The sequence below is a fragment of the Tetrahymena thermophila genome (genome assembly GCF_000189635.1).
Source record: "Tetrahymena thermophila SB210 genomic scaffold scf_8254582, whole genome shotgun sequence".
In the NCBI taxonomy this organism is placed as follows: Eukaryota; Ciliophora; class Oligohymenophorea; order Hymenostomatida; family Tetrahymenidae; genus Tetrahymena; species Tetrahymena thermophila.
Genome location: NW_002476353.1, coordinates 668,872 through 693,300, shown reverse-complemented (window position 1 = coordinate 693,300; position 24,429 = coordinate 668,872). Strand labels below are relative to the sequence as shown.

Sequence of the window (24,429 nt, the reverse complement as noted above, 5' to 3'; positions counted from 1 at the left end):
AAATTAAAAAATCTAAAAAGTATTTTTGTGTTGATTATTTATAACCTTTAATGATTGTATTTTAATTTTCTGCTGCAACTTTAAAAAGAAATATTTAATAGAAATATATTATTTGCAACAAATACTCACTATTAAAATTAAAACTAAAAATAATTTTTTGATGAGAAATATTATTCAATTATCATAAATTAAAATATTAACTGCGTTTTATAATTAAGTTTATCATCTGAACTTTTTAATTATTTTAAAAATTTGTTATTTACTTAATATTTAATGTTAATAATTAATTAATTATTTATCTAAAATTAATCTATAAAGGTATTTAAATAAATGTAAACTATCATTATTAGAAATATAAAAAATTTATTCTAATTGCAATGTAAATTACACATTAATTCAATACACTTTGAAGGATATATTGTGATTTTTAAATGAATGAATGATTGAATGAATGTAATATTTTTTAAGGCAAATTTTGATACAAGTATAATATAAATATGGTATTTTATTTCATAAAATTCCGTTAGGATTTTTTTAGATAAAGTTATAGGAGTCTCTGCAAATATCTTCTAAAGTCTTTACAGCCTTCCAATTTAAAATTTTTGAAGCCTTTTCTGCTTTAGCAACAAGTTGACCAACATCACCATCTCTTCTTTTAGTGAATTCGTATGGGATTTATCTGCCAATAACCTTAGAGTAAGTAGTAACAGTATCTAAGACACTGATACCAGAACCGGTACCGATGTTGATGGCTTCAAAGTTCTTGGTATCATTAAGCTTAGACAAATAATCTATGGCAGAAATATGGGCACAAGCTAAATCTACAACATGAATAAAGTCTCTTACACCAGTTCCATCGTAGGTGTTATAGTCATTACCAAAAATGTATAGCTTTTCTCTATTTTATAATTTATTACATATTTATATGACTGAAAAAATGATTTTAAATAAATTTACCTTTTTCCAATAACCACCTATTCAAGGAAGGGGAATAAGTTGTTAGGATAGACAGATGGAGAATCTCCAATCAAACCAGAAGAGTGTGCACCAGCAGGGTTAAAGTAACGTAAACAAACCATTCTTACTGAAGGGTGAGCAGCACACATAGCCTTCATCAAAAATTCACAGCATGTCTTTAATGAATATAAAATTAATTAATATAAGGTTTTTATAATGCTTCTTTTAAGTTCATATATGTATGAGTTGTAATAATTTTTTAGATTTTGTCTTGAAAGATATTTTAATTAATTAATTAATTAATTGCTCTTTTTAGTAATAGTTTACAGGAATTCTTGAATACTTTAATTGAACTATATACTAGCAATAGCAAATTTTTTTTTCTAAAGAAATTTAATTTACCTTTGTTTAAGCATAGCTTTATAGGGGGTTTAAGAGGTTGTCTTCATCACAATTATCAGTCTCTCCATAGACTGTGGCAGTGGAGGAGAAGATAAAGTTCTTAATTTGGAATTTTTCAACCATTTTCATGAGATTCAAGGTTCCGCAAACATTATTTTCGAAGTATAAGATAGGATTCTTAACACTTTCGCCAACTGCCTTCTTACCAGCAAAGTGGATAATAAAATTAACGTTTTCTCTTTTATCTGCGAAGCTTTGGAACATTTTATTAAGAGCATCTAAGTCAAGGACATCGATGTTGTGGAAACTGAAGAATTCTTTTTCATCAACTTCAGGATAACTTTCTTTTAAAATAGTGCGAATTTTATTTTCTACTGAGGGCATGCAGTTTGATAAGTTATCAAGGATAGCTATCTTGTAGTGAACGTTTTATGTCAAATTTTTTTCAGTTATGTATTTGTATAATTCAACGCATGTGTGGGAGCCAATAAAGCCCAAGCCACCAGTTAAGAGAATGGTTTCTGTTTGAACGGGTTACACTTCCATTGCTTATAAAATAAATTAAGTTATTATGATATCTTAGTTTTCAACAATTAAAAGATTTTTTTTAATTTTAATTATTCAATATACAAATGACAATTCATTCAAAACATATAAAGAACGAACGACAATAAAGAAGAAATATTTTGTTTGATGATATTTTATGATCAAAAAATTTCTTAAAAGCATCTAATTGTTTCTAATTTATATTACACTTATTTTTTTGTAAGGGCTAATAAATCATCCAATAGTTTTTCAGCTTTTACATTAATTAAATCATTTATTCTAGATCACATCATTTATATTTGTTAATTTATTATCATTTAATTATTGAAAAATTAAATTTACCTCACTTTATAGTGAGCTTATAGTAATTTAAGCAAGGGGGACTCTTGCTGCATAAAATAAATAAAGATTCAAATTGATTATAGCTTTTACTCTAAAAGTGACAATTAAATGTGAAATGAACTTAAAAATGCTAAAAATTTCGTTTTTTAAATTGAAGAAATTTTGGAAAGAAACAAATTATTACCAATAGAGAAAAAAAATATTGGGATTTTGTATATATATTTGTTATTTAGAAATTTAACCTTATTATTTATGAGTAAATATCTAATTATATTAATGCTAATGTTTCTACATTCAGAAAACAAATTTAAGTTTTTCAATAAAAGAAATTCAGCTTTATCCTAAGCTCAAAATCACTTTTATACTAAAAAAACACAATGAGAGAAGAGAAAAACTTAAATATTTTATAATAATAACATATAAATAATACGTGTAAATAAGTAAGTACAAGATTTGTTTAATTAACAAATAAAAAATGTTATACCAAAATTATTAATTTAGTACTATAAATTATTGAATTTTATAAATTAATTAATGAATTATGAGTTTTTTTCATTACAAATTAATTATTTATAGAAAACTTTTAATTTAAATTTAGTCATTTCTTTTTAATAGGAGCTTTAGTAAGAGTCTTTTAAGCACCTATCACATTACTAGCAGCTTACTTATTCTACAATGAGCTCTAAGTTACATTAGGTCTTGTGGCACCTATACCTGTATTTTGATTGCTTGTGGAAACTCTTTTTACTGGATTTACTCCAGTTGTTGCATTTTGCTATTAGGGCTTTTATTCTTTTTCGAAAGACGTAAAAGAATTTTTAGAAGAAGGAATTTTTGTTTGTGAAGACCCTAATTAACTATTGGTGTTAGTATTTATTTCTTTACTACTTTATTTCTAAATACTTTGCTAACCTCCTTATTATATTGTTGTTGAGTTTTATTTTTTATATAAATTTGCCTTTTCTAAATCAAATCCTCCACCTGTTTGTAATTCTGCTCTTCTCCTTCTCTCATCTTCCTCTTTCACTTTTTTTTCTTACTGCTCTTTCAAATACTTTTAATAAGCTTCTCTTGCTCTCTCATCTATAATTAATTAAAAATATTAAGTAATTATTGATTTGTAAATCTAAAATATAACCTGTTTCTTTCTTTTTCTGCTCATTTAATTCTAATTGCCTTTTCTCTTCATCAAGAAAATCTTGTAGCTTTTATCTTTTTTCTTCCTCTCTTCTTTATTTATCTAAGGCAGCATTTCTTCTTTTCTATATTATAATTAAACAGATTTTATATTTTTCCTTACAAAATTTGTGAAATAAATTACCTCTTCTTCAGCTGCTTATTCTTCTCTCTTAAGCTTTTCTAATTTAGATTATTGAATTCTAAGTTCTATCGGTTGTGTACCAATCATTTCTTCACTTAAGAGGACATATAAATAATAAACTCCAGCATTCTCAATATTGATAGTAATATCGTGCATATGAGGCTGATCATTATTTACCTATACAATAAACTAGAGCAGTTATTAAGTACCTATTTCATCAATATACACTTTTTCTTCTTAATATTAATTTTTAGTCATATTTGTAAAATTCTATGCTAATCTTTCAACTTCATCAATTGAGAGATTCTTTTTATCACTAACAAGCAATTAATATCTAAGTGGATAGAAGGGCTAGCAATAAAATAATAGAAAAATTTTAAATAAAAAAATTAAACTTGTAAAAATTCATTTTAAAAAGAAAAAATTTTAATTTAAAATTTGAGAGAAATGTTAAATCTAGAATGAAAAATAATTTTTTAATAATAAATTGATAATTCAGTTTTTGTGTATTCAATTAAATACAATATTTCAATAATTTTTACTTTTAAACCCCAATATCCTGTTTGATCTCTTAAAACAACTTGTAAGACAATGTCTTCATAAGTCTCAAATTTTTAGTTTTTTTCGATTCTATTTTTAAATATAAAATATATTTCCTAATTTTTGATTGTTAAGGAAAATATTACATTATATTGCTCAGCTTTGGATTAGGAAGTGATTTCGTCATAATTTAGAATCCACTATTTATCATATAAAATATTTATTTATGTATGTATAGTTAAAATTTTTTTTATATTTACGATCCAACAAATATATCTCTGAAAGTTTGTGATGTAACATCTTTATGCAGCTTAAACTTAACTGAAGTCTCTGGTTCCCATACATAAACAGTTCCAGAAGAGCTTAAAGCATAAAGTTAGCCATCATAGCCACATCCATTTACAATTTTTACATCGTCAGAAAACTCTGTCTCTTTTACATAGTCAATACTCTCTAAATTGAAGTTTAAAAAGTATTATTATAAGTTTATAAAAATATTTAATTTTTTATATATTATTTATTTACTGTTTGCTGAGATTTATCCTGTATAAAATAAAACTCCATCATCTGTAAAGAAGAGTGAGGCATCAGAAAAAGCCCTTACTTTTAATATTTTACTTCCCTTTAGTTATTCTATCTACTCAAATTGATTAACAAATTAATTTTTATATCCAAGAGCTAGCTATCCCTTTGAATTATCTCCCAAACCATAAACCTGATATTTTTATAAATATTAGCTTAAAAAAATCATTTTTTGCAATAATTACTTTTCCATTTTCATCTGAAATAATCATATGATTATTTCCAACAGCTATGCTAGTAATATTGTTATATTTTGTGCCTTATATTTCTTTCTTTTGTAGCTTATCTTTGAAACTGCCCCACCAATAACCTACATTTTATATTAAGAACTAACATATTGTGAAATACAATTCAAAATTACATTATTTATTAGTATCCAAAACAGCATAAAAATTAGCTCCTCTTGATATTTAAACTACTTCTTTTTACTATTTTTAATTGTTAATTTTTATAATAAATATAAAATTTCGTATTTGTTTTATATAAATCAAATAAAACATTTAATTTTTGAATTAAATTCTTAAAAATTGTGGTTAATTTTTTCAATTTAAATAATTTTACATTGATTTAAAAGGTTTATTCGAAATTAAGACTTTCACTGTTGTTAAATTTATTAGTACCCCACTCATAAACTGCTCCATTTAAATCAATTGCTAAACTGCTTGCTTTATGTGCTCCAACAGCATTAATGAATTTTCCACTAAAGTAACTCAACAATAATGGCTTTTCTATAATTCTTTTTACAATCTCAAATAAATGTTTTTCATAATTAATTATTATAAATCTTACTTATTGTATGAGGAATCTCCTGTAATTTGACCACATGTGTTTTCTCCCCAACCAAACACCTCATATGAATGCTCAAAAGTCTTTGATATTTGGCCATAATTAGGATAAAAGAGTAAAGAAGAGGGAAAAGATTTAACTAAAGCTATAGTGTGATGATCACCACATGCTATACTTAATACTTGTCTATTTTTGATCTAAGGTATTAGAGAAATTTTTGTAGACGTAGCACCTTCTAATCCTAAACATCCTGTATTGCTAAATCCACTGCAATAAAGGAAATTTACTGTCTTCTTTTCTTACTGCAATTTAACTTTAAAGTGTAACTCACAATCTTAGAGTTCTCTTAACAGTAAATCAGAATCACTTTCTGCCCAATTAATATCTTACTCACTTTTTGATCCTTTTGCCTTACCTTCTCCTTATGTTTCCTATTACTTTTATTAAATAAAAGCTTAGCAAAATCCTTCAGCTCTTAAGAATTCTAAGTAGCCACTCCAAACTTCTCCTAGATGAGACTTAGCCTATATTTTACAAATTATTTTAATATTCCCATTCCTAAAAAATTAAAATCTAAAACCTGAGCCAGTATTAGCCTCATATTTACACTAAATTTCTAAGTATTAACGTCCCTCTATCTATAAGTTTAGATCCATTATTCAGTCTCCTAAACGCAATCTTGGTATTATTTCATTTGTAGTAGGAGTTAAGCGCGCTAAATACAATACTTTTATTTAATACTAGGTTCTAAATCTTTCTCAAGAATATATTTTAATATAACACCTGTTGTTTTGTCATCTTTTTTTTTAATGCTTAACTCTAATTCCTTCTTAAGTTCTTCAAAGCTGGCCTATCCACCACCAGCTATATATGCTCCCTTATAATTATAATAAATTTATTAGTTATAAAACTTAAAAGACTAAATCTTTAAGCAATACCTGCTTTTTTTAGTTATTAGTTTACTGAGAAGCTGAACCCATGCTTTTTAGTTCCTCCTCTGAAAATTGCACTAAATTATTAATAATTAATTCGTTTTAAATTAGAATAATATGAGTAGAGTCAGTCTAAAGATATTTATTTTAATTTATTTACATCCTCTCTTTTCAAACATATTTTTTGTAATTGTCTTCTAAGCTATTTCCATTCCAGGCTTAGGCTAATCTTAAGTCTATTTTTTCTAGGCTTTTTTATAAGCCAATCTAGGATCTTCATCATCAGAATCGCTTGAGTCTTTTCTTTTCATTTTTGCAAAATATTTAGCTTATAACTTTATTAATATCTATTAAGTTTAAAATGATGAATTAAATTATTAAACAAACAAACAAATTATTATTATTATTATCAAAATATAGTAGTAAGTAAAAATCCGATCTAATCAGTATATATGTATCTATCAATATATATAACAAGAATGTTTTAACTAAGTTATTGATTTTTTTAAATTGTGAACAAGATTTTTGAAAATTTGATTATTTTTAAAGTTTTACTTATTTTTCAAAAAAATTTTTATATTATAGATTTAAAGCATTCTTAAAAAAATATTTTGAAAATTTAGAATATACTGAGTGTAAATTATTATTTTATTTTTTATAAACTGTTTTTAGAGAAATAATTCAAAAATCCACCAAAAAAATAATTTTTTTCTTTGAAAAGTAAGTATCACAATTATTTTAATTAAAAGAAAAAAATTGTTAATTTAAAAACTTATAAATTTTAATCTTTTTAATTGATATTTTATCATATCTTAATAAACATATTTATTGGTTATTATTTTAATCTTTAAATAATATACTAATTCATAAAAGATATGCTTATTGTTCAATTTTCAAAATGAGGTCTACAATAAAATCATAAGGAGTGTTATATGGTTATGGAATGAGTGTATATTATTTTGATTAAATTATAAAAAATTAATATTTTATGACGAGCTTAATAAACATTTTTATAAATTAAAATTTTAATTTTTAAATAATAATTTATTTCATAAAAGATATGTTTATCCTTCAATTTTATCTATAGGGTCTACATTAAAATCAAAAGAAGTTTCATAAGGCTAAGGAGTGAGTGTATAATGCCACCACTCTCCTGCATAATTAACGAATCCGTATTTTGCAAGTGTGTCATTTAAAAATTATCTGTGGAAGGCTTAAATTGAAGTTATGTTAGGGTTAGCAGTATTTGACTATTTTATTAATTTTAGTTAATAATGAATTTACAAATTAAAAATGAATTTATTAATTACTAAAGGATCCATACAATCGAAACCCGTACCAAAGTCAATAATATTATCATGGAAACGTTCAGTGATATTAGCAAAGCATGATGTTAAATTCATTCCTGGATAATATTTCTCAGATGGTTATGCAGGAAGTTTTACAAGAGCTAAATCGAGAGTAGATCCCTAAAATGTTTTTTAAACAATTAAATTACAAATAAATTAATCAAATTAACTTTTATTTATTTATATATTTAATAAAATTGGATTTAGATTAGATGTTTATTACTTTACAGTGATTTGAAGTTCTAGAGATGTAATCAGGGAATAGTTAATCTTTGTTTAGTAATGGATAGAATTCGTTTTTCATCAAAGAATCTGAAAAATTCAAAGACCATTAATAAAAATCTTCAACGGCTTTTTAAGGTCTGTAGCAATCATAAACTTTAATCGAATAACCTTAAGAAAGAAATTCTTTTTAGGCTAGAGAAATGTTTTAAGCTGCTTCAATTGTCAGAATACACTCAGATGCGTTATAGCCAACTATTGGCCTACCTACAAAATTATGGAATCCATGGTATCTAATATCTTATAAAATAGTGGGATCAAATTCTGACAAATAGACAAACCCTTAAGGAATGCAATAAATCAGATTACAAATTAGCAAGATTGCAACAATTTTTTAAAGCATTTTTTATATTCAAGTTTTACTGTATTTTTGATTGAATAAATCTTTATGATTACAAAAATATTGAAAATACAAAAAAAATTATCTAAATTAATTAACAAATCTCAACTATAATCTGGCATATTTTATTAATTGTTTGATTTATATATAATTTTTATACAAATAGAAAAGAAGTAATTCATTTTAAACTTTAATCAAAAGCCATCAAATAAATATTTCTTGATTACATTATATATTTAGTCCTCTTTAATTAATTTTTTTGAGTACCTCTTTATTTGAATTTCTTTATTTTAATATAAATTTTAGTATTTAATATTTTTTGATGAGTTTTGTTTAAAATACTAAAATAGTTGAAAAAAATCAATTAGATAGGAAAGTCTGTTTGAATTATTTCTAAAAAATTTATTTGGCATGTATGGTTTTTTTTACATACACAAAGAAATAAAGTTATTATAAATTTTTTTATCCTAAGAGAATAAAAATAATTATATTTATTCTGGGTGTTTATTCTACTCATTTTGTTAATGTTTTGATGGAACAGCAATAATTAAAAATAGTTATTCTCCAAAAGATTGGTATTAACGAGTAAATAGAGTATTTGCTTTTAAGTTGGTATAATTGTGATTAACCTATAGTTAATTAAATTAAAAATATCTTGATTTTGAACCTTTAAAGATTAGAACTTAACAATTTTGATAGAGCTAGTATTAATATTAATAAATAAATAGTAGCAGTTAACAGCTTTTTGTTTGGATAATATTTAATATTTCAATAAGATGGGTTTTAAAATCAAATCGTTCAAGTATGTACTTTTGCCTATTTTTATGATATCAGTTATAAAGATAGTCTTGTTTTATTTTGTTGCCTATGGTATTACTAATATTGTGCTGAACTATAAAAATTATATTTACATTAGTGATGAGAGTATACAGCAATTAACAATAGAAGCAGGAGATTAAATAGAAACTTTTTTCAATCGCCACTATAATACTTTATTTCAAATAAAAAATAAGGCTGAGAATATTGCTATTTAAAATTATAAATAAAGTCCTACTTCTTTGTAGACCTACACTTCCAATGTTTTGGATGTAGATAATAATGGACCTACTATTATTTTAGGATATAATTAGAGTACATAGTAGTCAGTAAAAGCTTTTTTATGGTGCAGTAGTGCATCTCAAACTGATATATAAATTAGCTAATTAAATCCTTAACAATAGTAACAAGTAACTAATAATTATTTAAGAATATTTGAGTTGATAAGACCTGTATATGTTGGCTATTAGGCATTTATAAGTGATATTATTATTTATTCTGAGTTTACAAAAATGTATATGCGTTTTCCTGCCAAAAAAGGCAATTAATTTAGTGGGAATGCAGGTTATGATTTTAGCAAAACTCCTTACTATTAAAATGTTAAATCAAATTACCTAAATAATAATAAAGATCTCACTTTTATTTCTTTTTCATCATAAACATAGGAGGCTCAATACCTATGTATAGTGATAGAAATCGATATACAATGTTAAAATAATTTTTGTGGTACTGCATGTATCATTCTTAAATAAAATTTTAATGAATTTCAAAGATGGGTAATGTATTAATAAAAGATATATTAAAATTTAGATAAGCTATTTATTATATTAAGAGCTAGCTAAATTATTTTCACTTCACCTACTTTGCCAAACTCAACTAGCTCCTAATTACTTCCTCTTTCTTAGGAAATAAACACAATTGTAACAAATTATAATACAATGAGAGGAAGTCTCCTCATTAATTAAACTGAAGATGCATGGATAGCATGTGATTCAGTTAATATAAATTACCAGTCTAACTAACTAGGTTACATTACCTTATGTTCGATTTCTTCGAAAAAACAAATAAAAACACCATTTAATAACTTTTCAGATAAAGAATTTACTTATATGTATGAATACCCTACCTACATCTACATTTTCAATCTGGTACTAGCATACATAATTATTTATCGAACCTTTTTAAATTTTATAAACCCTCTAAAGGACTGCAAGAGCAAAATAAAAATGATATGCGAAGATAATTTGGAATTAACTATACCGATTAATACTAAATGTAAATTGATATTATTTGCTCTTTCAATCTTCTTATAATTATTTTATTTACAAAGATTCAATCAAAGAAGTCAAAGAGTTTTATGATTCTTTAAGTTTTTTATATGACTGCCTTAGGTTTTCGATGGATAAATACTATAAAAATGAAGAAGACTCTGTCAAACTTATAAGGCTCTGTAGTGCTCTTAAACATTTTTAAAAATTAAACTATCTAAAAGGCATTATTATTGCAAATAATAACATTGGACTTATTCATATCCAAAATCAAAGATACAAATAAGCAATTATTTCATTCAAGAAATCTCTTGAAATTGTTGTAATAAATATAAAATTAGAATTGTTCATTTTGAAAATTATTTTTTATATTAGGAAGATAAGATGATTTAGTTGATAGGTGGATATCCCTTAGAGTAGTTTTATAATGTGAAACCTGAAAAAGGGTGGAAATATTTAGCAGAAGATAAAAATGAAGAGTTGATGCAGGAAAATGGGGAGTTAATCATTGATCTTGAGAATATCCCTGAGAGTATTATGAAATGCGATACTGTTGAGAGTTTTTTCGATCAAATACTTAATAGAGACTAAATATAGCATCCAAAGAAAAAGGATAACAAAAATGATAAGCACTCTGGAGAATCTTCATACAATACAATGAAAATTGACAGATAGTATTCAATGATGAAAAATAACAATAGATAAAAATTTGAAATATTTAATGGTATTCCTTCCAAACCTTACTCTACACCTATAAAAGCCATTTAAATGCAATAATTTAATATCTTAAAACCTAAAAATATTTAAAATACGAAAATAAAGATTTCTAAGAAAAATTATAACATATTGAAACAAAAGCTAGAGCCTATATATATAGACAGATGTAATTAATTAGCAAATGCCTATTGTATTTATGCCTTTGATATAAAAAAAACTGATAGAAAATAAGCCAAAAGATTGGCTGAAAAAGCTATTGAAAAGTAATTAATTATATACTTAAATATTTTTATGTTTAACTTGGCATTTAATTTAATGAAAAAGATATAAAATTGTTTCAAGATTATTCAAAAACATTGAACCTGTGCCTGATATTCTTAAAAGACACTTCATAGTTATTATTAGGCTTATTTCTTTGTATTTAGAATGCGCAGATTTTAACAAGTTCGTAGATAGGACTCCCGATTTAGGTGAGACAGAGTTTAACAAATCATATGACGCATATAATGAAGCCTAAAAAGTAATTAAAAAAAAAAAAATTATTTATTAATGAAAATATAAAATATTTTATTTTAAAGATACTTTAATAATATGAGTAAATGGGAGGAAATCAAGGCAATAAAGATATTTTAAATTAAGTTCACCACTTTTATATATTTCTTTACCTTAAAGGTGCAGGACTATATTCAGATGCTTATGAATATTTTTAAAAGTGTATCAAAAAATATAAATATTATGATCCTGCTATTAGGTAAATTAATAAAAAAGCATTAATTTTAATTAGTTGTTAAATTTCTTTTTTGAAGAATACATTTTATTTTAAACTTAAAATTAATTTATGAAATTAAATAGATACAGCTATTTGACTCATGTAAAGCAAATATTAGAAAAATTCTACCCTAAAATGCCTAAATCTCTAATTGACATGATACAAGGATTCAAGGTTCGTAAGAATAAAGATATAGCATTTGTGATAAATTTTAGCCAATAAGTGGAATTAAAAAAGAAAAAAAAGAAGAAATAATTTTAAAACGCTAGAGAAATGATAGCTCAGGTTTTTTGGAAAATTTATGATAGGTAGATAAGCTTATTATATAATAAAATATATATTTATAAATTTTATTTTTTTAATAAAATTAAGTTATATTGAAGCAAATGATAGGATGGCTTGTATTTTAATGAGAAAGCAAATTGATGTTATTTTTGAGTTGAAGTATAAGCATAATAATGAAAAGTATTTTAGGTCATCAATGGAATAAAATTTAACAATTAATGAAAATCCTCAAGCTCAAGATAAAAAGAAAATTAATGAAGAATCAGATTTAAATTTAAAAAGTAAAGAAAATTATATAGACTAAGAAGCTTAAAATTTAACAGAAAGTGGCAAAAACGATACTTCTGAATAGCCAACATTCAGAAAATTGTGCAGGAGTATATACACTGCTCGTAAGCTTTTTTACAAAGTAGAAGATAGAAAAAATTTAAAATGGATAGTTGTTCTTACGGATAACTTAGATAATACCATTGAAAGTGATTCATAAAAATAAAAATATTGCAGACTACTAAAAAAGAGCTTGGAACAAAGTATGAACACCTAAAAAAATGAAAACGAAGAATAAACTGATTTAGTTAATTTGATGATTATTGGTAAATTAAATATTAATATTTACAATAATTTTAATAAAAAAAATAAATAAATAAAAGGTTTAGATTTGGATCAAAACACAAAAATGCTCTTTAAACCTCTGTGCTAAGTAACTCAAGAGGGGATATTTATTGAAGACTGCAATATTGATGATATTAATATAGCTTTCTAATCAATAAGTAATATATCTCATTTGTTTGGTGGAGCAGCAGGCTCAACAGGTGTATCTATTAAAGATTTTTAAAAAGAAAAATTCAGAGAAAGTTAAATAAGTGATGAAATTTTTGAGGTTGAAGAAAAACTTAAGCCATGAAGGAATTAATGATGTTTTAATTAAAAAATAATTTTTAAAATAATTAAAAATAATAAATAAATAAATAAATAATTAATTAATTAACTAATTTCAATCAATATTTAAAAAAAATTAAATTTTAATAATTTGTATTCAGAATAAATCTATGCATATTTGTTTTTATAATGACTCAGATATACTATGATGAATTTATTAAACATATATATAAACAAGTTCAATTTTGATGAAAATAATTCATTCATTAGTTAAATGTTAAAATTATATTAATTAGCTTATTTATTTAAATATTATTTTTTATCAATAAAAAAAATGATTCTTAAACAAAAATAAATAATTATTTGAAAAAAAATAAAAGGGGTTTAAGTTAAAAAAATATGGAGTATATGCCTGCTAAGGCTATTTGAATCAATTTGGTTGAAAATAAATTTTTATATAGAGCTGAAGCACTGTATTTTTGATGCAGTCAAACAGTATTTGCTATTTCATGTATGAGTGAATGAATTGATATGATATTTATGGAGATTGGAGGTGAAATTAAGGGGAGAAATTAAATACAAATTTTTTTCATAAGATTCCCAGAGTGATAATTTTATACGTATAAAGATAAAAAAGAAGAAAAAATCAATTAATTTTAATTAAAAACTCAAACAAAACAATATAGTAAAAATGGCTAGAGGTCCTGCTGGTAAAAACAGAGGTGTTTCAAAGATCTCCAAGTGGTACAAGGCTGATGATGAAGCCACCCCCTTCCACAGAAGACAACTTAAGAAGGCTACCGCCACCAAGTTGAGAAACGACATCGCCCCTGGTACCGTTCTCATCCTCCTCGCTGGTAGATTCAGAGGTAAGAGAGTCGTCTTCCTTAAGCAACTCAAGTCTGGCTTGTTGTTGGTCACCGGTCCCTACAAGGTTAACGGTGTCCCCTTGAAGAGAGTCAACTAAGCTTACACTCTTTCTACCTCCACCAAGGTTGATCTTACCGGTGTTAACACTGCTAAGTTCGAAGATGACTACTTCGGTAGAGAAAAGGCCAGAAAGAACCACAAGAACCTTTTCAAGGCTGAAGTAAGATTGTTTATAATTTTATAACCAAGAGGAAAAAAGGAATGACGCAAAGAAACAAACAAATCAAAAAAGTTTCATATCGATTCATTTCTTAAAAAATAAATAATTTAATACTCTTCACTTAAATTATTGTTTAAGGAAGATTTTATTAAAAGTATCTATTCTAAATATGAAAAATAAATAGATAGATACATAGCATATTTTTGTTTAACTATTTTCATTCTTCATATTTAATTCTTGAATAAAAATCAAGATTAATATTCTAAGCACGCTATTAGCAGAAAGATAAAGTGAAACTTTCGCAAAGCTTACAGAAATAGCAAAATAAGTTTGAAAAGCTTCTACTAATGAATATTTTATTCAATAATATTTCATTTATTATCTTATGAATGAATGAATAAAATAAATTTGTTTCGTTTTCAATAGAAATTAGATTTATTAAAAGAGAAGTGGATAAAGCAAAATATATCCATAAATGCTATTAATTATCAATTTCTTATGTGTATTATGTTTGATTAGTTAAATCTAAGGAGAAACATAATATGGGAATATGGATTTTGAGTATTCTTTTGTAGTTATTAAAGTATTAGCAGTCTATATTGATAATAAGTAAAGTTAATATTAAGATGGAAGCATTAATATTTATAACTTACAAAAAGAAAAATAAGCATTAGGAGGTTTATTAAGTATTTAATAGCCACGAATTAAACTATTTGCTTAAGCCATAAAACGACAAAAAATGCCATTAGTAAAATAAAGCATTTCAAAATAATTAGAATAATAAAACAAAATACATTGAAGAATAACTAAAAAAATAGTTAAACAAATTATGCATTTGCATTCTTAATTGAAAGCATTAAGTGGATCGTATTAATATTGTAATATGAAATCAGAAAGATATCCGTTCATTTAAAAGCTCGTTTATTCATTCTGTTTGAATATTATAAATAAGAATATCGATCTGCACCTCTTGAAATTAGTAAAAATGTATATTACATGAATGATTTTTATTTTCAAAAGTTGACCGAAGAATAAAAGAAGAAGGAAACCGAAAGAAAGAATGCTAGAAAGCAAGACTAACAAGCTGTCGATACTCCTCTTCTCGCTGCCGTCAAGAAGGTTGAATTCTTAAAGAACTATCTTGCCTCCAAGTTCACCTTAAATAACAACGACAGACCCCACGAAATGAAGTTCTGATCTTGATGATAAATAGCTTAAAATATATAATAATTTTAAAAAATAACGAGTAATTAAATGTATATATCTGTATACAATTTTATTTAAACGATATTAAATACTCTACTAAATTTTCATTATACAAATTAATTAATTCATATTTCTCAAAAAAGAAAAATAACAAAGATTAAATCATAAATTATTTTTCTCAAATAAAGATTATCTAAATTTGCTAATTTTACAATACTCATTTTAAAAATAAGAATTAAAATGATTTTTTATTTTAATGCATTCCTTATTGATCTAAACCTCAATTTATCAAAAAAAAAAAAATGAAAAGAAAAGAATAAATAAGCTTTAAATTCCTTTATCTTTTTTTGTGTTGCTTTTTAGGAAATTTGTATCTATTTTAATCCATTATATACTAAAGAAAAAAGAATATTCATTGATTAATTAATTATTTACAAATTAAGTTTTCTAAGATATATATTCTCTCACGATATTTTTCAATCTCTTTCAAACAAATACCAGTTTTTAGAAACAACTCAATAGATAGATAGAAAGAAATATAATACTAATAAATGGATTTTTTAAGAAATTTAAATTTTTTTTCAGGATATATGATTGGCTTTACTGCGATGTGGCTGGTTCCTAGAAAATATTTTAATAAGATAGCTATATTCTATTATGATATTGTAGAGACTGACTATTCATAAGATACTCAAAATCTACAAATAAGCTATGAAAATACTTAATAATAAGTTTAACAATAATAATAATAAATCGACTAAAATGTACAGGATTAACCTAAAAATACTAATGCATGATAGTTAATAGTGACCATAAAAAAAAACAAAATAATTGAGAAAAATACATTTAATTTATAATCTAATTATTTATTTATCTATTTATAAAGCTATATTAATGTTTGCATTATTCTACCTAATATTATTTGTTTCTAATAAATAAAAAGCTCTTATAAAAAAAGAACTTTTATATTTCTGCTAAATAAATATATTTTATTTTAAAAATAGTTTAGAATATTCTCTTTTACTTTTATTGTTTATTAAAAATTTTAACTTTTAAGAATCTTTCTAATTTATTCTTACCTAATTTTTTCTTTTTTTAACTTTATTTTGATGTTTGTACTAACTAAGTGTAAATTGTTTTATTTAAAACATCAAAAATAGCTTTTAATTTACAAAATGTTAAATAAAAATATTTTTTTCAATATTTGATATAAATATATTTACAATTTAGAAAATAAGACTGATGACTGATTGATTTCAAGATTATCTCTATCCAATAATATAAGTAGTTATTAATTTTATAAATATTTTTAAAATAATAAAATGATTTAATGAGTACTCATCAAAGTTAAAATAAAATTATTTATTGATAGAAAAATGAAGAAATATTTTCAAATTTAAAATAGAAAGACTAAGTAGTTTTTTATTGATTAATATATTCATTCTAATTTAAATTTTATCTTTTTAAATACAGAAAAACAAACTTTAACTTTATTTTAGAATTTTATAAAAATATTTTTGAAATTAAATATCTAATACAAAATATAAGTTCAAGATGCTACATAAATTAAAATTTAAATAAAATAAAAAAAACTTTCATACTTTTCCTATGGATTAACACTCATAAAATAAAATGATAGTACCCAAGGGTACTTACTATACATATATATAAATATAATAAAAATTTTAAATAAAAATTCATAAATATAAATGTAAAAGTTAATGGTTTTGTATTTTTGATATTAGATTGAGATATTTAAAGTATTATTCTTAGATATTTTTATCGTTTATTTAAACAATCTTTAATGAGATCATTGATTTCATTCAAATATTTGTAGATAGTTAGTTCAAAGATAATATCAAAAAAATAAAAATTCTTTTTTTCAAAGTAAAAAAATAAAAAGTTTTTTTTTAATTAATAAACCAATATTTTGCATACATTTTGAATATAGATTTTTATAGAAAACAAACAAAACGATATACTAAATAAATTTAGTATATCAAATAAAAATTAATATTTACATAAATAAACATAATACAAGATCATAATTGTTTAATAATAAAAACAATTATTTCAAAGTATTCAAATCTATATTATTTTATCGATAATCCTTGAGCTTATATTATTTAAATTCAAGTTACTCTAAAATTTAATAGAATATTTTATTTCATAGTTTTGATTAATATAAATAATTTATGATAAATATAATAGACTTACAAAGATAATTCGAGTAAATTAACATCAATCAATTCAAAGTTTTAATTTATAAAACTTCTAAAGCCACTACTTTCTCTTCCTTTTCTTATTTTTTCTTGTAATAAGTGGACCAATCTATCTAGAAGTTGTACAATCTTAGAAGTAAAAGAGCGCTAAAAGCGATACCAGTGTATATGTAGAATATATTATTAAATCCAATTTTTGGTTTCAAGAAATATACAAAAATAAATTAGAGGAAATTTGAGAAACCAAAAGCCCACCTTTAATTTATAAAATTAAGTTAGTTATTGACCATGTAATTTATTTAAATTAAAATAATACCAATAGGTTCCATATATGGTAGATCCTACCTTAACTCCATTAAGTTAGGCTGAAAAAACAGGCCACATTGCGAGTACGCCGCCAAAAGTAGTATTAATCAAGAACATCCATATGGCAAAGAAAACTTCGTTAACATTAGTTAATTAACAAGTTAAAGATAAGAATATCTTTTTTAAAATAAAATATGATAAGATTTGTATTTCTTAATTAACTTAATTACCTAAAAGCAAAGGATACAAGTCAACATTTGCTTGAAAGTAAACTTATCTAACAGTGATGCATATGCAGGTCTTTTTAAATAAATAATAATTTAAAAAAATATTTTTTTTAAAAGTAATAAATCTACCTAGATAAACCATTAGCAGCGCTGACAAGTGCTCCTACTAAAGTCTAATAGCTGTCATTTAAAAATCCATAATCTTTAGCTACACTCTTGTAATTTCCGTTAATAATAATAGGGAAAGCAACTGCTAAGAAAGCTAACAAGAGGGACATGTAATATTGTGGTTTTTTCAAAGCCTCATACACACTTGGAGCTCCCATTTTTTAGTATTCCTCTTTTTCCAACTATTTCTGAATTTATTCTACTTTCTATGTTTCTTTGTTTAAGGATTATTGATCTAACTTAACTGACATTTCTAAAGCTTCGATTTCCTTTTCTATCTCTTCGACATACTCATTTGTGTGGGCTTTTCTATTTTAACCTCCATCTTCTTCCATAAAAATCATATCAATATTGACTTTAGTTTGAATAAAGCTGCTGGTTGTATTTGTTTATTTCAATTAAGCATTTCTTTCATCGTCATTGTCATTTGGATTATAGTTTCCAAAGTAATTTATTTATGCATTTTCTTAATTATTTTCTCCTGCAGAGTAAATATATTAAATTTTTTATTAGTCTTCAATTTTTTAAAGTTCGATATGTTTTTCTATCACTTTTTCTTATTTCTCGATAATTTCTATGTTTTATTGAAGTACTTCTTTTTTCTTTTAGATTAAAATTTCACTCATTCTTTTATCTTGTTATTGTACTGGCTTTAATTACTCGCTAGATAAGAAATCAAGTTTATGCTTGAGAATTTCCTCTTTTTTTTTCTTTTCTTAAAGCAATTTTTTTAATCTTCTTTCTTCTTCACCAATTTGATTAGGGTGATACATAATAAAGCATGAACCAAAAACTGAAAGAATTACATAAATTAAACTCATTTTTCTTAACGCTTCAGGTACTCTCTATGCAACAATAACAGAAGAACCTTAAAAGTATGAATAACCATCCTAATTTTTAAATTAATTTTAACGCATTTCATACAAAAATAAGGAATTTATTTACATGATCTTTTTCCTAAGTTAGATTATCAGGGTTTACAAATGAAAAAAAAGTCAATCCCATAACTAATGAGCATAAACCATAACCTGTAATAATTAATTAATTAATTTTTAAATAACATATTTACTAAGATAAAAATAATTAAAATAGAAAAACTAGTTAGCGAATTTAAATTACCACATAATACTGTGCCAGACACAAAACCTTTTTTTTTGGGGAAATAGAGATAGCCCATGTAGATAGGAATAAAATATATAGTACCAGAGAAGAGGCCAAATAAAATTCCAAATACTAAAACATATTGCCAGAAATAAGTGCAATAACTAGAAATAAAGACTAAAAAGCTGCAAATAATGGAAGCAGCCATAACATAGTATCTTGCTGAGCCAAACAGTTAAACAGCCTTAATACCTAAGGGCATACCTGTTGCTACTGATAACATCATAACTGGGAAGATAGCTCCTCCAACGCTCAAAGCTAGACCTTCATCATTTAGTTGACGGAAATATGATGTTATATAAACATTCAAAGTCCCCCACATAAATCTATGTGAAATAAATAAAATATTAATATTATAGTTAATTTTTATTAGTAAAATCCAATTAGTTACACTGCTCCAATAACTAAGTGAACAGTAAAACCTCCAAATACTGTGAGTAAACCTCTTTAAGTGTTAGTAAGTTTCATTTAAACACAATCTTTTTGCTGACTATATTCTTTAACCTTTTTGTTACTTTTATTACAAATTAATTTAATTTTTTTATATTTTAACAAATAATTATCTTTTTTTCTAATACTTTTAATTATTTCTTTAGCCTTAATTTTAACTATTTTAATTGATTTTACTTAATTGAAAATTTTTAATAAATCATTTATCTTATAAAATATTGTTACTCTGACCTCTGTAATGTTTTTTATTCATATCCTATTACTCTATTTGTCAAATAATATTATAAGGCTTTATATTTCTGAAATAAACTAACTGAAATTTATCAACATTTAAGTAAAATTTTCAACATTAGCTTTAGCAGTTGCAAGTTAAGTATTCTTACGCTATTAATTTCAGTTATGTATTTTTCAAGATCTTTTTCAAATTATAAGTAATTTTTTACCTCAAATTTCGAAAAAGCTTTTATAAAAGCAAATAATTATTTGTTTAATAAAAAAAGTACTTTTCAAGATAATTTCATCATAAAGTATTTTAGATGAGATAAATATTTGATTAATGCGTAGAACATATTTGCAATCATTTAAATTAATTGTAATTTTTTCCTTGGAAAGTTTTTTTCTTCTGAAATTAACCATTCAAATAAAAAACTTTCCTAAATAGCATACAAAAATAATATAGATAAATTAAAAAATCAGTTTAATTCAATGAACTGATATTTTAGTTTTCTTTTATTATATCTATTAATATAACTATAACAGTTTAGATTTTTTATTTTTTTTTTGTATCTTAACTTTTTCGTTCTAAGTTATACTTATCCACATTTTTAATTTTTAATGGTAGGAAAATTAAAATATTAAAAGATATTCCAATAATATGTTCCTATAACTGTTTTAATTTTTAAATACTTCATAAAATTACTTTATAATAAAACAAATTTATTCCTAATAACTTTCTTTATATACATATATATGATCTAAAATTAATTAATTCAGCTTCAAAGAAAAATAAATATATAAAAGAAATTAGTAAATTAATATCTTAATTCATATGTAAAAAATTTTTGTTTATTATTTATTTAAGAAATTAATTACAAAAAAAAAAAAGTAAATTTTATAGACTGAAATAGATATTAAAAATTTATGTATAAAACAATTTTATTTATATCAAATCAAATTAATTAAAAAGGAGGCAAATTATTAAATCAATAAATTTTATCGGATGTATTAGATATTTTTTATATGTATAAATAAAACAATTTTATTTATACTAACGAATTAATAAAAGGAGGCAAATCATTAGATCAATCGAAGTAATAAACAATATTATTAAACTATCATTTTTATTTTTTGTAAAAAAAATACAAATAATTGAGATTCTAAATATCAAAAGTATAAATCTTATCAAAAAATTACAAATATGGATACTTTAAACGAATCTACAGAATAAACTATTGACTTCAGACCATCGAAATACATCAACGAAAGAAAAGGAAGTTATATCTATGGCACTAAAATCACTCTACCTGAAAGCCATAAACTAGAGTTTAAAGATTACGGTTTGCCATTCACCCCAAATTTGAATTTCACTCTTCTGAAAACTATGTGCGGCTTCTTAAATAGGAGTGGAGGGACAATCTTAATTGGTGTAAATGACGATAAAATCATCAAAGGTATTAAAATAAATAATATGGATCAATTAAAGTTGCATTTTGATGAATTGAAGAAAAGATTCTTCCCAGAGCCCTTAGGTTTCATAAAGACTGTAGAAATTCCTGTTAAAAAATATATTGGAGAAGATCAAGAAAAGTATACTTGGTTACCAAACACTTATGTAGTCCGAATCGAAGTTAGTCAGGGTTATCTTGATAAATTATATACATTCAAATTTCCAAATAATGAAAAATAAGAGACTGTTTATTCTGCGTTTAGAGAAGATGCGAGTTTAAGAACTCTTGATACATTTGAGAAGATATACGAGAAAATATACTAAAAAGCTCTTTGTCCTGAAAGTAAATCAAAAGCTATTATTTATGAAGAGCCTGATTAACAAGGACTCGAAGAATGTCAGAATTTTTAGAAGCCAGAAGAGCATAAAATAAAGCATAACTCCTTAGCCTTTACTAATATATTGAGAGATAGAATAAAAGATTTTAAAAAATATCTAGAAGATTATTTAAAGTCTCTAGGATTTGTATAATTTTAAGATTTTAAGATAAAAGTAATCTCTGATTATATTACTATCTTAAAATCAGATAGAATCAGCTAAATAAAAGATGCAATAAATAAGATAAACAAATCTTGTGAATAGGTATCCACTTTTACTTATAAATAAGAATCGCTCTAATTTGGATACCTAAACAATGTAATCACAATTAAAGGAATTTAAAAAGATAACAAAGAATTCATTTCTTAAATTCAAAAATTAAATTTCGTGCATAAATTCAAAGAAAATGGAGATTTGGTTATCTATGCAAGTCAAAATATGAACGCAGTTCCTAATTTTTATTCATTTTGCAAATAAAAAAGAGTTCAAATCTTTATAAAATTTGATTGAGCTTTTTAAAATAAATGAAATCTTTTAAAGACAGACAGAAGCTTTTTACATGTTGAATAATTTGTTTGTCTTTGCTTTTTAACTAAATAAATTAATTCAGAAGTATTTTGAAATTTATTTTTATGTGATTTTATTTAGTAAGTGATATTTATGAGATAATTAATAATGTTAAAAGCTTTTATTTCTCTGCTATTTCATTTTTATAATATATAAATAAATAAATGTAATTTAAAAGAAAAAATTAATTATAGTTTGATCTAATTAGTCAAAATTTTAATAGAAATTTGGTTATTTCTACAATTAAAAATATGAAAATAGTTACTGATTCTTTTTTATTCATTTTGTATATTAAAAAAGTAAAGAATATTTTTAAAAAAATATTTGACTGATCATTTTTAAATGAATGAATGAATGAAATATCTTAATGATAAAGTTTCATACATACCAATAAAAATTGTTAAATATTTTATTAGATTTTAAATTTAAATGTATTTAATAAATTCAGTATATTAAATTTTCTATTTTTGTTATTTCAATATATGATATTTATCAGAATAAATAATAGCTTTTATTTTCGTCCTTATTCTCTTTACTTCTATCATAAATAAATAAACATATATTTTTATACTTCATTCTTTTGAATTAATTAGCCTATTTTAAACAAAGATTTGGTTTTATTTATAAATAGATATAAAATAGCATGCTAATTTTTATAATACTAATTTCTAAAAACTTCAAATTTTATAAATTTTGTATAACCTTTTTAAAAAAATAAAATATTCTTTCTTACATATCAATCAATATTATTTAATAATTTTTAAAACTTTACATGAAAGTTTATTAAATTAACTCAGTGTTTTTATTTTATTTTTTTTATGTTATTTTAATTAATGGTATTTACGAGAATAATGAATGACCCGTTTTATTTCTGTCATAGTTCCTAGTTCATTTTTTCATAAATAAATAAATGTAATTTAAAGCTAAATTCTAAAACTAATTTCTATTTTAGTTAATTAATTAGCCTATTATTTTGCAATTTAAAACAAATTGAAATAAATAATCAATGATAAGCTTAATAAGAAATAAAAAGATAAAAATCTTATTTTTTAATTTTAATATTAAGAAATTGCTTATCATAAGAGTTAAGCTTGCCTCCGAACAAGGTATGTGTGCTTTATTTGGATTTAAGGTAAATATTTTTTTAGTAGATCTAAGAATATTGATTTATCAGCCAATATTTAATTAATAAAAGATAGATTTGAGATATAAACAAGTAAGCGGAATTAAAAGTTAAATTTTGACTAGATATTATAAATTAAAGTATTATTTATTAACTCTCTTAATGTAAGAAATAGATGATAGTATTAGCGAAAACATCAAAATTTCTTTGATTGTAGTGAGCTCTCTCTCCCTTATTGCAACTTCTTTTATCATAATATTCTACCTTTTTAATAAGTCTTATCGTACATTTTCATTTGATTTAGTTTTAATGTTGTGTATTAGTGATTTTGTTTACTCTCTGATTAGCTTTCTAAGGGCTTTACTTATGCTTTCTAGCCCAGATACAGTGATTGGGATGTCATTATGTTATATTTAAGGTTTAATGATACAAACTTCTATTATTAGTTCTTACATTTGTAGTTCAAGTATATGCTATTCTTTATTTTAATGGATTGTGAGAGAAGTTCAAATTTTTAGAGTTTCTGCATTTAGATAATATTGGGTTGTAAATTTCTTGCTACCTTTTATTAGTGGAATAATTCTTTGCATTTTTAAGCTGATTGGACGTTTGGAACCTTTCCCTAACACATTTTGTTATATAAACACAGGTGACTAAGACAAAGATTAGTTATTAATGCTAATATTTTACTATCTTCCATTCTTCATATGTTTTACACTAAATTGCTTTTTAATAGTTAGAATTTTAGTTCA

General features: G+C 23.6%; 8 protein-coding genes across 8 annotated transcripts; 3 read left to right on the top strand and 5 right to left on the bottom strand. All coding sequences in view use genetic code 6, as the record gives it.

Annotated features, from left to right (window-relative positions):
* Positions 1-125: 125 nt before the first annotated feature.
* On the bottom strand, positions 126-1,905 carry TTHERM_00136080 (3-beta hydroxysteroid dehydrogenase/isomerase family protein; the record flags this gene model as incomplete). Its single annotated transcript, XM_001019689.2, has 2 exons — positions 126-1,133; positions 1,360-1,905. 2 exons carry the CDS (start codon positions 1,903-1,905, stop codon positions 126-128), a joined length of 1,554 nt encoding a protein of 517 aa, XP_001019689.2.
* Positions 1,906-2,845: 940 nt separating this feature from the next.
* TTHERM_00136090 (chromosome condensation regulator repeat protein) lies at positions 2,846-6,791 on the bottom strand (the record flags this gene model as incomplete). The annotated part of the gene is made up of 14 exons (XM_001019690.3): positions 6,569-6,791; positions 6,415-6,485; positions 6,057-6,353; positions 5,480-6,000; positions 5,252-5,426; positions 5,052-5,118; positions 4,876-5,000; positions 4,634-4,823; positions 4,369-4,561; positions 4,255-4,308; positions 4,111-4,198; positions 3,569-3,919; positions 3,386-3,509; positions 2,846-3,330 (listed from the first exon to the last, which is right to left on the bottom strand). Exons 1-14 carry the CDS (start codon positions 6,717-6,719, stop codon positions 2,846-2,848), a joined length of 2,892 nt encoding a protein of 963 aa, XP_001019690.2. The 5' UTR covers positions 6,720-6,791.
* A 666-nt stretch (positions 6,792-7,457) lies between these two features.
* TTHERM_00136100 (D-alanyl-D-alanine dipeptidase) lies at positions 7,458-8,382 on the bottom strand (the record flags this gene model as incomplete). The annotated part of the gene is made up of 3 exons (XM_001019691.1): positions 7,458-7,658; positions 7,719-7,877; positions 7,981-8,382. 3 exons carry the CDS (start codon positions 8,380-8,382, stop codon positions 7,458-7,460), a joined length of 762 nt encoding a protein of 253 aa, XP_001019691.1.
* A 773-nt stretch (positions 8,383-9,155) lies between these two features.
* On the top strand, positions 9,156-13,138 carry TTHERM_00136110 (transmembrane protein, putative; the record flags this gene model as incomplete). Its single annotated transcript, XM_001019692.2, has 8 exons — positions 9,156-10,470; positions 10,526-10,785; positions 10,839-11,443; positions 11,505-11,700; positions 11,759-11,931; positions 12,033-12,257; positions 12,322-12,827; positions 12,885-13,138. 8 exons carry the CDS (start codon positions 9,156-9,158, stop codon positions 13,136-13,138), a joined length of 3,534 nt encoding a protein of 1,177 aa, XP_001019692.2.
* Positions 13,139-13,804: 666 nt separating this feature from the next.
* Positions 13,805-15,400, top strand: TTHERM_00136120 (60S ribosomal protein L6; the record flags this gene model as incomplete). Its single annotated transcript, XM_001019693.3, has 2 exons — positions 13,805-14,203; positions 15,224-15,400. The coding sequence occupies 2 exons, from the start codon at positions 13,805-13,807 to the stop codon at positions 15,398-15,400; spliced, it is 576 nt and encodes a 191-aa protein (XP_001019693.2).
* Positions 15,401-17,654: 2,254 nt separating this feature from the next.
* TTHERM_00136140 (oxalate/formate antiporter) lies at positions 17,655-19,961 on the bottom strand (the record flags this gene model as incomplete). The annotated part of the gene is made up of 7 exons (XM_001019695.3): positions 17,655-17,886; positions 17,948-18,114; positions 18,168-18,237; positions 18,294-19,222; positions 19,278-19,360; positions 19,452-19,819; positions 19,885-19,961. The coding sequence occupies 7 exons, from the start codon at positions 19,959-19,961 to the stop codon at positions 17,655-17,657; spliced, it is 1,926 nt and encodes a 641-aa protein (XP_001019695.2).
* A 1,399-nt stretch (positions 19,962-21,360) lies between these two features.
* TTHERM_00136150 (divergent AAA domain protein) lies at positions 21,361-22,247 on the top strand (the record flags this gene model as incomplete). The annotated part of the gene is made up of 2 exons (XM_001019696.2): positions 21,361-22,134; positions 22,200-22,247. The coding sequence occupies 2 exons, from the start codon at positions 21,361-21,363 to the stop codon at positions 22,245-22,247; spliced, it is 822 nt and encodes a 273-aa protein (XP_001019696.2).
* Positions 22,248-23,927: 1,680 nt separating this feature from the next.
* Positions 23,928-24,377, bottom strand: TTHERM_00136160 (hypothetical protein; the record flags this gene model as incomplete). The annotated part of the gene is made up of 1 exon (XM_001019697.2): positions 23,928-24,377. One exon carries the CDS (start codon positions 24,375-24,377, stop codon positions 23,928-23,930), a length of 450 nt encoding a protein of 149 aa, XP_001019697.2.
* Positions 24,378-24,429: the final 52 nt, after the last annotated feature.